General features: G+C 38.8%; 1 protein-coding gene across 1 annotated transcript in view; it reads right to left on the bottom strand.

The window, feature by feature from the left end:
- The window catches only part of ptprn2 (protein tyrosine phosphatase receptor type N2), a 131,342-nt gene that overhangs the window by 103,872 nt on the left and 12,581 nt on the right, over positions 1 to 14,889 (bottom strand). Inside the window, exons 2-3 of the mRNA XM_072378759.1 lie at positions 11,205 to 11,255; positions 5,238 to 5,351 (exon numbers count right to left, since the gene is read on the bottom strand). Of these exons, the coding sequence (XP_072234860.1) occupies positions 5,238 to 5,351; positions 11,205 to 11,255 (165 nt within the window). The remainder of the gene's footprint in view (positions 1 to 5,237; positions 5,352 to 11,204; positions 11,256 to 14,889) is intronic.

Genomic DNA, 14,889 nt, shown 5'->3' with positions numbered 1-14,889 from the left:
TCTTTTAGATGACATCCTGTTTGCATGTCCTCTTGTTTCATCTGGTGTTTTTGAAATGCAGATTTTCCCATTACCTTTACATCTGTCCACCAACTGATTTTAAAAGCAGTAATGGAATGGTATGTGAATAATTCAGCAACAAGTTCTACCTGATTACTTGCAATGAAATGTGTCACTCCAAGTTTGATGCATGAATTAAGCCAACAGTGCATTGTATGAATGCATCTATTAGTGCAGTTGGTAACATAAAATATGTTTTCTGTGGTCTTTATGTTAACAGTTCAAACAGGTAGATAAAAAAGCTCCCACAACTTCACTTCAAAAAGAGCTGAGGTACAGTGTAAAATAAAAACAGAGGTCGGTGATTTGATTTAGAATAGCTCAAAGACAACATGCTGAATGTTCAAACTAGGAAAGTATGTTTTTTCCAAAGAAATTGTTCTCATTTTGATGTTGTTGCCTGCAACACACTTGAATAAAATTCAGACAGGGGCATGTTTACAACTGTGTTGCATCACTTCTTCAGAACAGTATGTAATTATTTGGAAACTGAGACCAGTTGCAGTAATTTTGAAAATAAAAGGATTTCACATTTCTGCCTGCTGTAGGCAAGACAGTTTAACACCTTGACTCTTCCAGTACAGAGTCAAGTTGTTGCAACACATGTAGAATATGGTTTGGCTTTGTCCAGACCTTTGTAAAAAAAAAATAGGCATCATCTGGATGGCAGCCAGTGGTATAGTACACAATATACACAGGTATACGAAGTATGTCCACGCATTATTCAGTCATCATAGAAAATACCCATTTCTAATTCCTCTCCAGTGTGTATAAAACTAAGCAGTATGCTGCAAATCAATTTCTTTTCCCAAAGCAAAACATTACCTGTCAGTTTCTGCCCCCATACTAGGTTAGGTTAAGGCATGAGGTTTAGGACACTAATTTAACACTGATGATAAATCTCTGAAGTCAAGCAGCAGAATGTATGTGAGACTATTACTGATGCATTTTTGGGTCATTCATTCTTTCATTGTTCATGCCCAGTTCATTCAATTCAGGTCAGAGGAGGGCTGGATCTATCCCAGCTGCCATTGGGCAAGAGGTGGGGTAAAACCTGGGTGGGTCGCCAGTCCATTATAGAGGCACAACCGTGCACACCTACACTCACCCCTATGGTCAGTTGAGTACCAGGAGAGCACATGCAAACTCCCCAGTTGGGATTTGAACCAGCAAGCTTTTTGCTGTGAGGTGACAGTGCTGACCATCACACAACTGCGTGGCCCATTTTTGGGTCGATTACACATAAATATGGTGCAGTAGTCTTAAATGTCACTGTTTATGATACAGAGCTTTCACTGTGTGCTGGAAAGGCCACTTAAAAAACATGGGGCAGAAATGTATCCATCTTCTCCAGGCACCACTGATAGCAGCATATGTTGCTCCAAAGCCTGAGTGTATTTTTCAGCATTAATGGTGCACAAATGCAGCCCCATGTCATCCCGTCTGCACCGCTCAGAGGATGCGGTGTCCTTGATTTCCAAAAAAGAATTTCAGATTTAGACTTGTCAGATCACAGGACAGTTCTCCATGGTGCCTGAGTGCATTTTAAAAGAGCTCATAATAAATCACCGCTCTAAGATTTTTCATTATATTCTCCAAGGTCATAATCTGCAGGTCAATGTTACTGCTGTGTAGAAAACAGTTGTTTAAACAGCTACACCGACATATAAAGATTATCCAAACATGTATGTGTTTCGTGAAAGAAATCATTTTGAAGAGAAACGTTAAATAGAAACAGCCAGCTCTTACATAGACATGAGCGGCAATGGATGATTCAGAAAAGCTTGATTGTTTTTCTCATGACAACTCAAGTTTTCACTGTAAATGTTACTTTGTGAATGTTCTCTGTGGCACGATCACACATGGTCCTGAAGGAACAGACTGATCTGAATTTGGGAACATGAGATTCTGTTGCTTGTCTTCAAAGAAAGCATTTCATGTAGGAGGTAAAGTTGGATTTTGAATAAAATATTGCAGTTCAAATTTCAGTTTGTGGTCACTACTTCTCCTTGACTAATGACTCCTATCAATGGAGCTAAGGCACATATCACAATGTATCATCTTATTTAATTTGTTATTCCTAGAAGTAAATATCTGCATGGTATAAGCAGGACAGTCAATAGCATCTTAATTAAGTCCATGGTCCATCAGCTAAATTACAGGGTTTTTTTGGGTGCAACTGACTGTTTGCTAAGCCTGTCCAGTCTTTAGTTACCATTCTTATAGCTAACAAGGAAGACCCTTTAGCACAATACCTGTGTGTAACTCAAGGCAGAGTGAAATCAAACAAATATTTCACATATAGCTCCAGCCTGACAGTCTTTATTTCCTGAAATAAAAATGAGTGTTTTCACGTGTGCACAAGCTAATGCTAACGTGAAAACTCAGTGAGTTGTTCCAACTCTCTATTCTAGCTAAAATTGTAACAACACTTAAAGACAGCGGCCAACGCTTAACGTCGTACACACTGTTTTACAACAGGCATTTCAAGTTAGCGCTACATGACTTTAGCGTAACTGTAAAATGAACAAAATTGCAATTAAATGTCATAAATTCTCTCCGTTTTTGCAGACTTTAGAAAAGGGCATTCACAAATATTACATTTTCTTTTCTAATCTCTCTTTCAAAATCCCAAAAAATGTGGTCACTGCTGAGCTATTTCTGTAGCATGTGCCATCTCCTCCAACATGACTTTGGATGGCACTTATCAGCTGCACACTGACAATAGGTGAGCACAACATCATCTATGTTTTCATTTTATGGCTGTAGAAACCAGTGTTAAGGTGCAGAACCATCACCTACAATGCGTTTCACCATTACTGGTACTGACTTATTTACAATGTTATTATAAATCTATTAATGCAGCATCAATTAATTTGCAGTTTAGCAAAATAATAGAGTGATACTGATGATTCAAAGTATTGTCTATGTTCTTTGGCTCCTGCTAAAGCAAATTAAAAAATAAAAAAAGACTATCCATTCTACAAATGCCAAATCATTGCTTCAACATGGAGAATCCAAATGTTAATGCAAAGCTATCACTGAACAATGGCTTTCCAGGAAAGGGTTTAGAAAAGTAAAGACTGCTTTATCTTTATATAGTGTACATCAAATTCTCACTGCAGCTCCTTCATATGTTTCCAATCCCAGGCTACATAAACACACAAATACTTTGCAGAGCCTTAATGATTAAATAACAATATCACAGCAGCATGGCTATTAAATGTGTGGATGCTCTGTGGCTGTAGACGGGGAATACTAAAGTTGCCTCACTTTGGGGGCTGTGAAATGTAAAAGTAATTTGCAGTTGGATGACTGCGCCTTGCATTCAAACGTATTGTGGGGAAAATTTAATACCAGACAATGTGTTCTGCCAATGGGGACACATCCAGACAACCCAAGCCCTTTTGTACAAGGGTCAATTTCTATTGATCTGAATGACATTGGTGTTGTGTAGTGAGCAGAGATTGTGTGATTTCTACCTGCTCTGATGCAAGATAAAGAGGATTGTAAATCGATTCCATTGATGTTCCTCCTGCTTTTTTTCTCCCCTTCATCTCTTCAATTTAGGTTACAGTACAATGGTCTCTACAATCCTGTCTAAGCTCAAAAAAGGTTCCCCCATGTCTCAAAGATGACACTTAAATTGCTGTTGAGCTGATAAGAATAACATGCCACCGAGCATTAACAGTGCATTGTGGACTCATCCGCAGATAACGCTCTCCGTTTGTGGATGTGACTCTACAAGACAGTAAAGGGGGAAATGTTTCAAAGAGATGATGTCATGTCTGTTAACGGCTCTCTTCAAACACAAGGTCAGAGATGAGGGTTTGTAAAGAAAAACATCTGAAGAGTTTAATACCCTTTAAAACAAATTAGCAAAAGAATTACACAGCAGATTTCTTCGCATCTTCCTCATTCACATTTGTTTATTTCTAAACAGTAATTAGATTTCCGCATACTCTTAATGATTTTCAACACCGTTTTCATGCCTGTTAAAATATATTAAGCTCAGAGTGGCCTGAAAAGCCAATTAGGTTTGGAGGGCTGATGTTAGTCGTCACGGTCTGTGTTGAAGGTTTCTACTGCCCCCTGGTGGAGTGTCAGCGCAGTTACATGCTGGAAAATACACGGAGAAAAGGTGTAGAATAAAAGTAATTTTCCTCACATGAAAACCCTATGTAAGTCTTTTTATATCTATACATAACAAGTTAATCATGAAAACTGATTTTCTGTTTCTTACTCTACAAAATTCTGAATGACAGACATGTATACATATATATATGTATATTTATTTACATGCTGTGCTCACACTCTTAGGCAGTTAAATTGATGTCATTACTTGGAAAGGTACAAACTGAACCCCGTTTGTCTAAATTTTTCACATGAAATTATTATCTCTAACAATTTACACGTTTTGGACCTTAATAAATTGCAACCCAGTAAATTAAAACCATACCAGTTGCTTCACATTTTCCACCAGACAAAGAATTTAAGTTGTTTACTTTTAATTTTCGACACAAATTGGTGGTATCTCGTTTGTGCAGCAGACAGCCTGGAGGCTGCATTTGTTTCTATTTGTTGTTCACAATTCAACAGCCTTCAGCAAGAGAAGACTCTGTTCTTCAGTACAAGACATGACTATCAAATCTGACATATTTGATTTCCAGAGCTGATAAGATGCACAGGTGAGACTCTTGAAATATGGGTATCAAGGCAAACCAAAACAATTCCTATTGTAGCTTCAATCTTAATGAAGCTATATAGTTACTTTTGTTATGAAGACATCCTATTATAGACACATTATAACTGCCTGAAGCTGTAACCTGTTATAACGAGCACATTATCATCCGTCATTGACTGAGTGGGAGAGACTGCCTGATGTGATTACACTGCACATCTCACAGTTACTCATCCACAAAATTAGCTCTAAATGTCCAGCTAGCATACAAGCCAATAAGATTGGCTGCAAGAGTTAGGCAATGATGGCAAAACAATGGCCCGATATGAGTCAAATGACCTGTTCTGGCTCTGCGGTGGGGTGCTGTGCCAGCCAAAGAGACAGCTTGTCTTATTTGGCTAGCCTCGCACAAAGGCATTTGCTGTAAGCCATGCACATGACTGATGCCGAACAGAAAAGAAAGAAACTCGGACAAAGACAGACGGGCGGTTTGTACCTCTGTGTGCCAGTTTCTGTAGGAGGATCCTGAGGCGTTGGAGCGCTGTGGCAGAAATATCGTACGTGTATAGGTCTGCGTTGGCCAGCTCGTGGCACCTTCCAAACACTCCATCTACAGAGGAAGGACAGGAGGAAATGGTAAAAACATGTTCATGAAGGATGTGTTTTTAACAGTTCAAAGTGAGATACACACAAAAAACAAATTTCCACACACTCTTGCGGCTCTTATGATGTAAGATAATGTCTGCTGGCTCAGATGAAAGGTTGCGATGGTGTGAAGCACCTGCTGTCTTTTGTACGTCTGATTTTCTGCTTTTTTTTTGGGAGGGGGGGACTAATAGCTGATATTTTTCCTCTATGTAGACTATGATAAGCAGACATTCGTGGCAGAAAGGACTTTATCAAAGACCGTGGTTATCTCCCTATCATCGGGCTTCCTGCATGGGTTGCCTGGCAACCAACGCTACATATTCCCTATCAGCCCAATAATTCAATGGCTGGTCTAGATCTCTGAGGCTCTGAGGGGTCAAAAAGCAGTGTGTAAATGTAAGGCTTGCATTATAAACAAACCGAGTCATCACCTTCTCTCAGCTGGGAAGATTAATTATTTCGGCTTGTTTGCTGAAAAAAGAGAATGGAAGTCCAGCTCAAAGATGATCTCTATAGCTGCATCCAGCAGATTCAATCTAAGTCCTCTCCTCTGTGTGTGAGAATGTGAGCTATCCTGCGTACAACCATGAGAGTATGTGTAAGAGATGCCGGCATAATTAGATGGGATCTGATGATGTGAATCAACACTTGGTCATGCACCACAGCCTCCCTTTTATTAGACCCACCATGTCAGACAATGACAGCAGAAATCAATATGACTGATGCTCATAAAATACATAAGAATTGATGTCCATTACATGCTGAATTTTTCTTACTCCTGTTCTTATACTATTTGTAAACTGGGGCTATAAAAATAAAAAAATCCAAGGGCTTATGAGCATATTTAGGGGGCACCATTTTGAAACAGTGAGGAAACAAAATTGGATTATTATCCTAATTTAAGGGTGTCTTTACCATCCCCTCAGCCTGTGACCTGTGAAATGACAGCTCTGTACGGAAACAAAAAAAAACCTGTGTGAGGAGATGAATTAACACAAAACAACAGAGCACACGACTCAGCGGTTATTTTGAGCTCTCAAACAGCGCGGAGGAAAACTTCCCACCTACAGACACACAGATAATGACAACTGTCAACTATGATGAGATTGTTGATCTTTGCCGACAGTCTGTTGTAACCACATAATCCCTGCTGACATGGTTAAAAACACACACAGAATAAGGCTTCATTTTGTACAAAGATTTGTGGTAGGATTTTAATCTTCAGTGTGTTAACTAACAACACATTTTATGTAAGAAAAAAGGAAGGCTGGTGACATAACAAGTGATAGGAAACTGCTAAATGTTTGATTCTCTACACCCCTCACTGGTTTCCATGGTAATGGCACATGTCACTTCCATCTCTGTTGTCAGGGACATTCCCGCTAGCAACCAGACACAAGGGAATTTGGTGCATTAAATATAGAAGTAAGGGGTACTTTACAACAAAGAAATCCTTGTCTGGCACACGTAACAGTTGATTGATTTATCAAGGTGATGCTGGGCCATTCAGAGCTACATGATGGATCACAAAGCTCTGCTCCTTCACTTTATGGTGTATATTCACAATACTGATGGGATCAAAACAAGGCTCATTGCAGCTGACAGCTTGGAGGGAAACAGACTCTTTTCCCCCCTATTTTTGACAGCTGAAAACAACATGTTAATTCCAGGCTTGGAGTCCTGCTCGTGTTGCACGGAGGGTTGTTCAAAGCTCGAAATAACAACACTGTTGTTATAGATGAAAATATCAAATTAGTATCTGTCCAAGAGAGTTATAGTATGTCGATGGTTTTCAAATGATTAAATGTCTGGCTTTATCCTTAAAACGGATCAGCTTTTGTCTTTTTGTAACATTAAACTAATGCTTGCAATTTGATGAGCAAGACGAAATGCAAATAAAACTCAATGTCATTCATAACCCATAAAGCAAGCCACAGAATTAATCAATGAAACAATCCTGAAAGGCACAATCCTTTAAGTCAGTGACATTCTCACTAAAAGAAGCTATGTCTGGATAAGCAGCATTTTGATAGGAATGAGGAAGATTTTCAGCCAAAAAAGGTATAGAGAGCTCTAAAGCCACATGCTGTCTCTCCTCCCACTGTGACAGACTGACAGACCCCTGACTGCCGCTAAAGCTATTTAAACTGTGAAAGCTAATGCTCCAGGATAACAGGAGCCAACACTAAAGCTGACAGTCAGCAAAGCGTTTCTAAAAGACTGTACGTCAGAAGAGAGGCAGTCGGACCCAGGAGACAAATTAAGACGCATTGGAACAGGTGTATTAGCTTTGCAACTCGTGTCATGAAAATGAATAGGCTCAAATCAATGCACCAAGACCGGCCAGATGTAGTCTGCTAATGAAGAAAGGTGCAGGAACAAACACTAAAGTGATCAGCATATGATTAATGAAGTGTTTATGGGTTATTCAGGGACTTTTGAATGGGACAGTTGTGGCTTTGAAATGATAATTAGATGTATGCATCGCAATACACATGTAAATAATTCAATAAAGAATTAAAAGAATGAATAAAGATAAACTGGACTCTCAGAGCTACACCAAAACAAACTGCCTTCTGAATCTGGCAGCAGAGTATTAATGAGCTTATGATTTTTACATTTTTGTTTATTCTTTTTATAACACATCTGTTTCCATCCTTTTCAATTGATACTTAACAGTTTCTTACCATTTATTATTTGATCAATTGTGGATTTTCCTCTTCAGTCCTCTTTGCAGGCTGTCTGCAATTTGAATTTTGTAGGGGTAACTAGAGTGTATTTGCTGCTTTGCACTAGTTTCTGATCGATGAAAGCATCACCTAAATCGTTTAAATTTCAGATACAGTGCGAACGTTTCAGATAATATTGGCTCAAGCAGATAACACCAATCAATACAGCACTGTTGGTTACGTGTTTATTAGGAGCCAACTGGCACCCAGAGGGAAGCACATAGAACTTATTGCTGTTCTTTAGCTTAGCTTATCAAACCAGTAACCACAGACTGTGGAGAGTAGCATTAAATTAAAATGCCTTTTCAGGTAAACACATATCCTTTCAAAATAACCTCTAGACAGTATTCCCCTGAAGATTTGAAAAGGCTGCATCAAAAATAAGTGATGACAACAGTTAATCTAATGATGTATGGAGAATAGAAGGATAATGAATCAATGAAACAGCAACATCTGTAAATACAGAGTACACTTATTCCAAAATGATTCTTCTTAGACTATATGCATGTGTGGAAGGCCACTACAACAGTATTTTTCAATCACACTGATGGGAGTTTACGTGTTTTTCCATCTTCGAGCTAGTGAACCAAACGCTTGATTTCCTCAAGTCAAAGTTGTCCTTTTAATGAGGAAAACTTTTTTTTTAAGTTGAATTACAGTTACCACGGAAAAAAATTACCTCAGAATTTAAGTGTTAAAACGGCTTGCCATATATAAAGGCCCTAACTTGCAACCCTTCCCTTCCCTCAAGCAACCCTGCATGGCAACAGCCCGGGTGAAAAGGAAAACGGTTCGCCCAGCCCAGAATAAACCAGGTTACTCCTTCAGGGACCTGGAGGAGAGTGAAAGTGGCAGACCTAGTTACTCCCACTCATCATCTGTCTGTGCTGTGGCTGCCGCTCATCGGGAGCCCAACAGAGAGTGACAAAGCGTAGACATAGAGACTTAGAGTAGCCATAAGGGGTTATGAAACAACTAAATTATATTTCTAACCAGATGATTTATGAAGCAATCTATGAAGAGTGTTTTACTGCTTGTTGTTCTTAAATGACCATCTTTACAAGAATACATACAATACTAAAAATTATTTAGAAATCAAAACAGCAGACAGAGTCATAAACCACAACTCAAATCTCCTGTTATTTTAGGTAATTTTCCTTCTATTATTAACATATTAACAGACAAATTGTACTTGTCTTGTGTTTTTCTTTTCTTGCCTTCTCTTCTCTGTAATCTGTAATCACATTATATTCTGCAAGCAAATCTATTGTCTTTCAACATGCAAGTGCTCCCTTTGCTGGCTTCATCTTGTGCGTGAAAAATATTGTCAGATGAATCTGCTGAAAGTATATAAACTGGGCAACCAATCTCAAAGAACCAGCGTTTAATCTTTATGCCCGGAGGACAAAAACACTGTGTAGGGACTCTCCATACATGTATAACCATATCCTGAACCACAGCTGCTGTATTGAAACCTTTCATTATAAAAGAATACATTAACCTTTCACAAGGGCTCTGTCATCAGGATGATCCTCGACATCGACACGCCATCAATTCCCTTCAAAATTACAGCCCGGTGTGTGATTCAGATGAATACCACGCTTTGAAAAAAACCTAACATTTCCCCTCCATTCATCAGGTGACACGTTGTCATGGCTACCGCTGCAGACAGACGATCCTCCATGACAAGATGGATTGTAGATATGGTTGTGATCATTTGTGGTATGAACGGGAAAACACCCTGGTAATATTAGACATCTACTGTGTGCATTTAAGGTTTCAGTCTGGTTCCTGTTTGTTTTCATGCTTCTCCTTTGACTCATAAATCTAAACTGAGTTGAAATGTGCAGTGTGGTGTGAGTAAGTCTTTAGGTCACTCCAGATCACTAAACCACTTTGATAAGAGCACTTTGATGAATAATCATTGACAAAATCAAACACTACAACACATTTTTCAGACACTTGCATTAGTGACTCCAAAAAAGTTAGCATACAAAGGTCTCATTTTAGTTTAACATCAAAGGAGAGCACAGTGTTATCCATAACTTCACAGGCTACACTTGTAATATTTGTGAAACGACATTCACTAAAAAAGTTAACTAAACTTGTGTAGTTCAGTTCAGTTTAGTTTAAGCCCCTTTAAAACCCTGCCTGAGTGGGGTATTACAGGTTTCTGTAGATCTCTGGGATTTTAAGTAACTGAATGATTTTAATTTTCTCTGCACCTATCTTCTGCTTCTTTGTCATTCCAAAATTATGGAAGTTGTGTGGGTATTAATGAGATTCCTCAAATTTTCCTCAGTATTTTTCGACACAAATTCAGTGGGATTACATTTCTACACAGACGTTTCAGATTGTGATCATTACATTCAAATTAAATAGAGATAGAGTTGTTAAACACATGCAAATCTGCAATCAAACAGGGCTTTGGTCATTCATCCTCTCTTATCCTGATGACCAGCCAACATAGTAGTGGAACAAAATGTTATCAGATTGGTATCAAAGGCAAAATCCTCAACCAGACACTTAGAACTATAAGGTTTTAAAAAGGGTGGGTAAATATATTGAAAATGAATGGGGTTTTCTTTTGTATGAAATGCAATCTTTTTAATTTCACCAAATATACTATGCTATTAACACTGATCAGGCATTTGTAACAAACCAAACAGCTTAAAAATAATTTTTTTCTGCCTCCACTGAAATGCATAGTGCTTACATTTTAGAAATTAAACCGCTCCAAGTCCCCTGTGAGGTAAAAAAGCAGACCAATTCCTGTTTGGTTTAAATCATGAATTCATTTCAGTGTCCTCTTCACTCTCTGTCTGATCAAACCACAAAAAAGAACAGCATCTGCACGTCTGAGGTCTGTCATTTTGTCTGCAGTCAGAGCCACCCTCGTATTCTTTGTTTCAAAACATGAAATCTCATGGCAGTCGCTTTAAGACTTTGAAAGATGGATTTAAAAGCTTAGTTAACATTTATGAGGATAATTAAGGGTTTAATGTTTCATAAATTATTATCTTTATAGAGGTCTGAGAATACCATGAAGAGAAACAGAAGTACATGGATTTCTAAGTAAGACTTACCATTGACGCAGAATTCATAAGGAGCACAGAGCTCGTCTTCAAACAGACAACCTGGAGGTCAGAGAAACAGAAAGACGAGCCAATTAAAACACAACGCAGCATGTCACAGTAAAGTCAAGCTGGTTGTGAAAAAGTAAGACAACCCTGTACAAAATTAGTCAAATGCCACAGTTTCTAAATATGTCACAGTTCCATAAAAGTACAGCTTAGTAGTACATTAACTCTGGCCGTGGGCCTTGCTGCTAATGGCAGAGCCATCAATCATCAATTAGTGCGACTTCTCCTATCCTGTCTCTGACACTAATACCCCGACTCCATGGGCAATGTTTCCATATATGAATGTTGCATGAATATTAATGAACTTTATCGTTCGGACTAAGAATGGGTGTTCCAGACTAATAAATGAGCAGATGGCAGAAGCATTATGAGTTGCTGTTCCCTGCCTTTAAATCTAACTCAAGGGAGTTTCAGCGAACAGAGTCATAGCTCTGCTTGCTGATCAATACAAGTGATTCTCTGCATTTATACATTTTCGGGGAAGGGAGAGTGTTACATAGGCTGTATGCGATCACACATTCAGACTTTCAGCTGAGGCACCTTGATAGAAGGTGTAGCTTTTTCAGTGAGTGTCACATAACCAAGTTTGTGTCAAATGCAAACAACTAGGCCAAGCCTCAGCCCCTTTTCCTCAAGTCTTTTATCTTTGTAATTTTCTTCCCTCTGCTCATCAGGCAGATTGACGGAATTGGATGCACCCTCTTGGCCTGGTGGCCTCGATGGACAGCAATGAGCAGCTTGTGACCGTGAATGAAGAACAGGCTGTGTGGGAGGAGAGGCCTCTGTCAGACTTCTTTAATAATGAGAAGAGATAGGAGCTGCGAGTCTGTTAATCGATTGACACAGAGAGGACAGATAATCAGGACAGGTGTGGACAAGAGAGGAAAAGAGAGAAAGAGAGAAAGTTCGCTCAGGTTTTTTCTCCCCACATTTGACTTTGGCATCATTAGTCTATTCTGTTACTCTTTTAACGGCTAATCTGCGTGGGAACTTGATTATACCGACACAATCAAAAGCCATTTTGTTTAGGAGCTGAGGGTACATTTCAGGAAATTATACCTTTCTAAGGTAATGGCTTCGATATGTCAGCAAAATGGTTATTTAATGATGCAGAGTGAGGCATCATCATGGAACAAAAGGCAGAATGTCCTGAACTGAAAATAACCCACTTACTGCTCTAAGAACAAAACCATGAATTGCTTTTTGAACTGACTCTATCTGAATATTATACTTTTACATATGCTGTGTACTCATCATTTCAATGGACGTATGATGGGTTAAAGCACCTCTATACCTACAGGCCACTTCGTAAACATTTGACTTTTCAGTGAAAAACTTCATGTTTAGATAGTTACTCCATTAGTCTGTCAACACAAAATTAAATGACTGAATAATAATTGAAGTCTATTTTCAAGAAATATTAAGAAGTTTAAGTTTTTAATTTGTGAGAATGTTTAAAAAGTAGTGATTTATTGTTGGTAAACTCAATATTTTGGGACATGGAAGTGGATTGGAAGAAACAAAAAGTTTAAAAAAATTTCACTATGGCATTAAGGAAAATTGGACAGTTTTCTAAATTCTTATACTACATGCTCAACCATTTGTTAGTATAAGCCTTATTTTTCATCAAACAGTTTATAAATCCCTCTAACTTTTATGTTCAGCTCAAAGCTGAATACAAAACTATAGGGCCAAACCTATGTGAAGCACTCACTTAGGCCTGGAGGACTTGTGCAGTCCCTCTTGACCGTGCATCTCAGCGCTCTGCAATTAGTGTCAGTCCATTCAACTTTACCTCCTCATCACTTCCCTGCTTAATTCAATGGGTTCTCTGGGAGGCCTTGTCAGCTCTCAATATTAATTACGACTTTCAACTAATGACGCATCCAGCCAAGCGTAGTTAGTCAGACATTATGCGTGTGTGTGCATGTGCATGTGAGCGTGTGTGTGTGATAGGCAGGGACATAGGATTGGTAACTGCACATCCCTTTTCTGTGACACCATGCCAGAGATGATTAAAATGGCGGCTTTTAATTAAAATGCAATCACAGTGGATGCTGCTGATTACCTCAAGCTGGGAAAGAAAGACTTGTGATGAGTGAAAAAGAAAGCTGGTAAAAGAAAAAGCAAATCAGGTGACCAGACAAAATCTTAATGAGGTGTCCTGAGACTTGCCACTTCATCTTATGCTTGAAAGAATTTAGACAATATTGTTAGTTATACTCTTTGTCCTTGTTTCATGTTTATTTTGGTAGATTTTTCGATGATGTCATGCTGCTGGAATAACTTCAGTTTGTAATTCTGGCTCTTTTTTTTACATTTGTTATGATGTGTAACCATGCGAAGGGGAAAGTCATTTGCATGTAAGAGCAGCTTTCCAAAGCCCAAGTAATGCCTGAAAAATGACCCCAAATATGGATTTATTGTAATCTTAAAGGATCAGTCATGGTAACAATCAATGGGAGACAGACTGTTGGTTGAGTCAAGGAGGTGCAGCTTTAGACTGATGTTAGGGGACCAAAAAAGATTATTTCATTGTGCTTTTTGTTGGATACTTAGCTTAAGAAAATGTATTCATAAAGGCAAAATGAATATCTTTGGACTGAGGACAGTCATTCTGTGTGTCCTAATGTGTATCTATGTATTCTCGTGACAAAAGTAAACAAATATTTAGGTTGTGTTTTGACATTTTAACATGCAGTAATTGTCAGATTAATTGAGGATGAAAATAACGGTTAGTAGCAGATCTACAAGAGAGCTAACTGCAGGTGCTCTAAATGTGCAGAAGCTCCCCCTCCCAGAATAGACACCGTGTGACCCAATTTCAAATACAGTATGCAGGGAGAATCCAGAAGGATCAGGTCAGTGGATGCAATGAGTCAGTTCACAGTTTTTCAACAGAATACTCTGCTAGTTAGTGGACAGTATTCTCAGGAGAGAGTGAAACAGGAGACAGACAGAACTTACCATTTTCCTGCAGCTGCTCCAGTCAGTTTTTTTTCAAACAACAACATGGAGGTTTTATATTAAATAGAAAAAAAGTACAAAAACGTATGCAGAGCTTGAGTCAGTTACCTGTGGCCTACGTCTCTGCCATGACGCCTCCTGCTTGCTTTAGTTCAGCTAACAGTAATCAGGGGCAGAAATTACACTTACTGTACTGCACAAGTTAAGGAAACAGCACACATACACAGATACATTCACACTCAAACATTGTTAACCTTCAACTAAAATCTCACAGCGTGTCAGGAACATGACAGCATGAATATCTCCCTTCAGGGGCGTGAAACCAAAAAAGGAGGGAAAAGCTCTTTAGAGGTCACATAAAGAAAAAAATAATTGCACATTAACTGAGAGTTTCTTACTATAAAAATATATATAATATTGTTCTCTCATTTACCATATACCTGTGCATTATCAAACCATTCATTGTAAATCTCACTGTGGATTTAGTTTTGAATTATCTGGCTGTGACTGGCTGACCTTGTCTGGAACATTAAACATATCCCAGTGAGGTAAAAACCAAGGCTGAACAAGAAGGCCGAGGCACTTTCCCTCACAGGTGGTTGGCCAGTGCCAGGATACCATCTGCGATGTCTGAGGGGCCAAGGAGAACAGTGGGAATCTG

This window comes from Leuresthes tenuis, unplaced genomic scaffold, assembly GCF_036924035.1.
Source record: "Leuresthes tenuis unplaced genomic scaffold, fLeuTen1.0.hap1 SCAF_24, whole genome shotgun sequence".
Taxonomy (NCBI): Eukaryota; Metazoa; Chordata; class Actinopteri; order Atheriniformes; family Atherinopsidae; genus Leuresthes; species Leuresthes tenuis.
The sequence above is the reverse complement of the archived record's forward strand: the minus strand, read 5'-3'. Positions and strand labels throughout refer to the sequence as shown.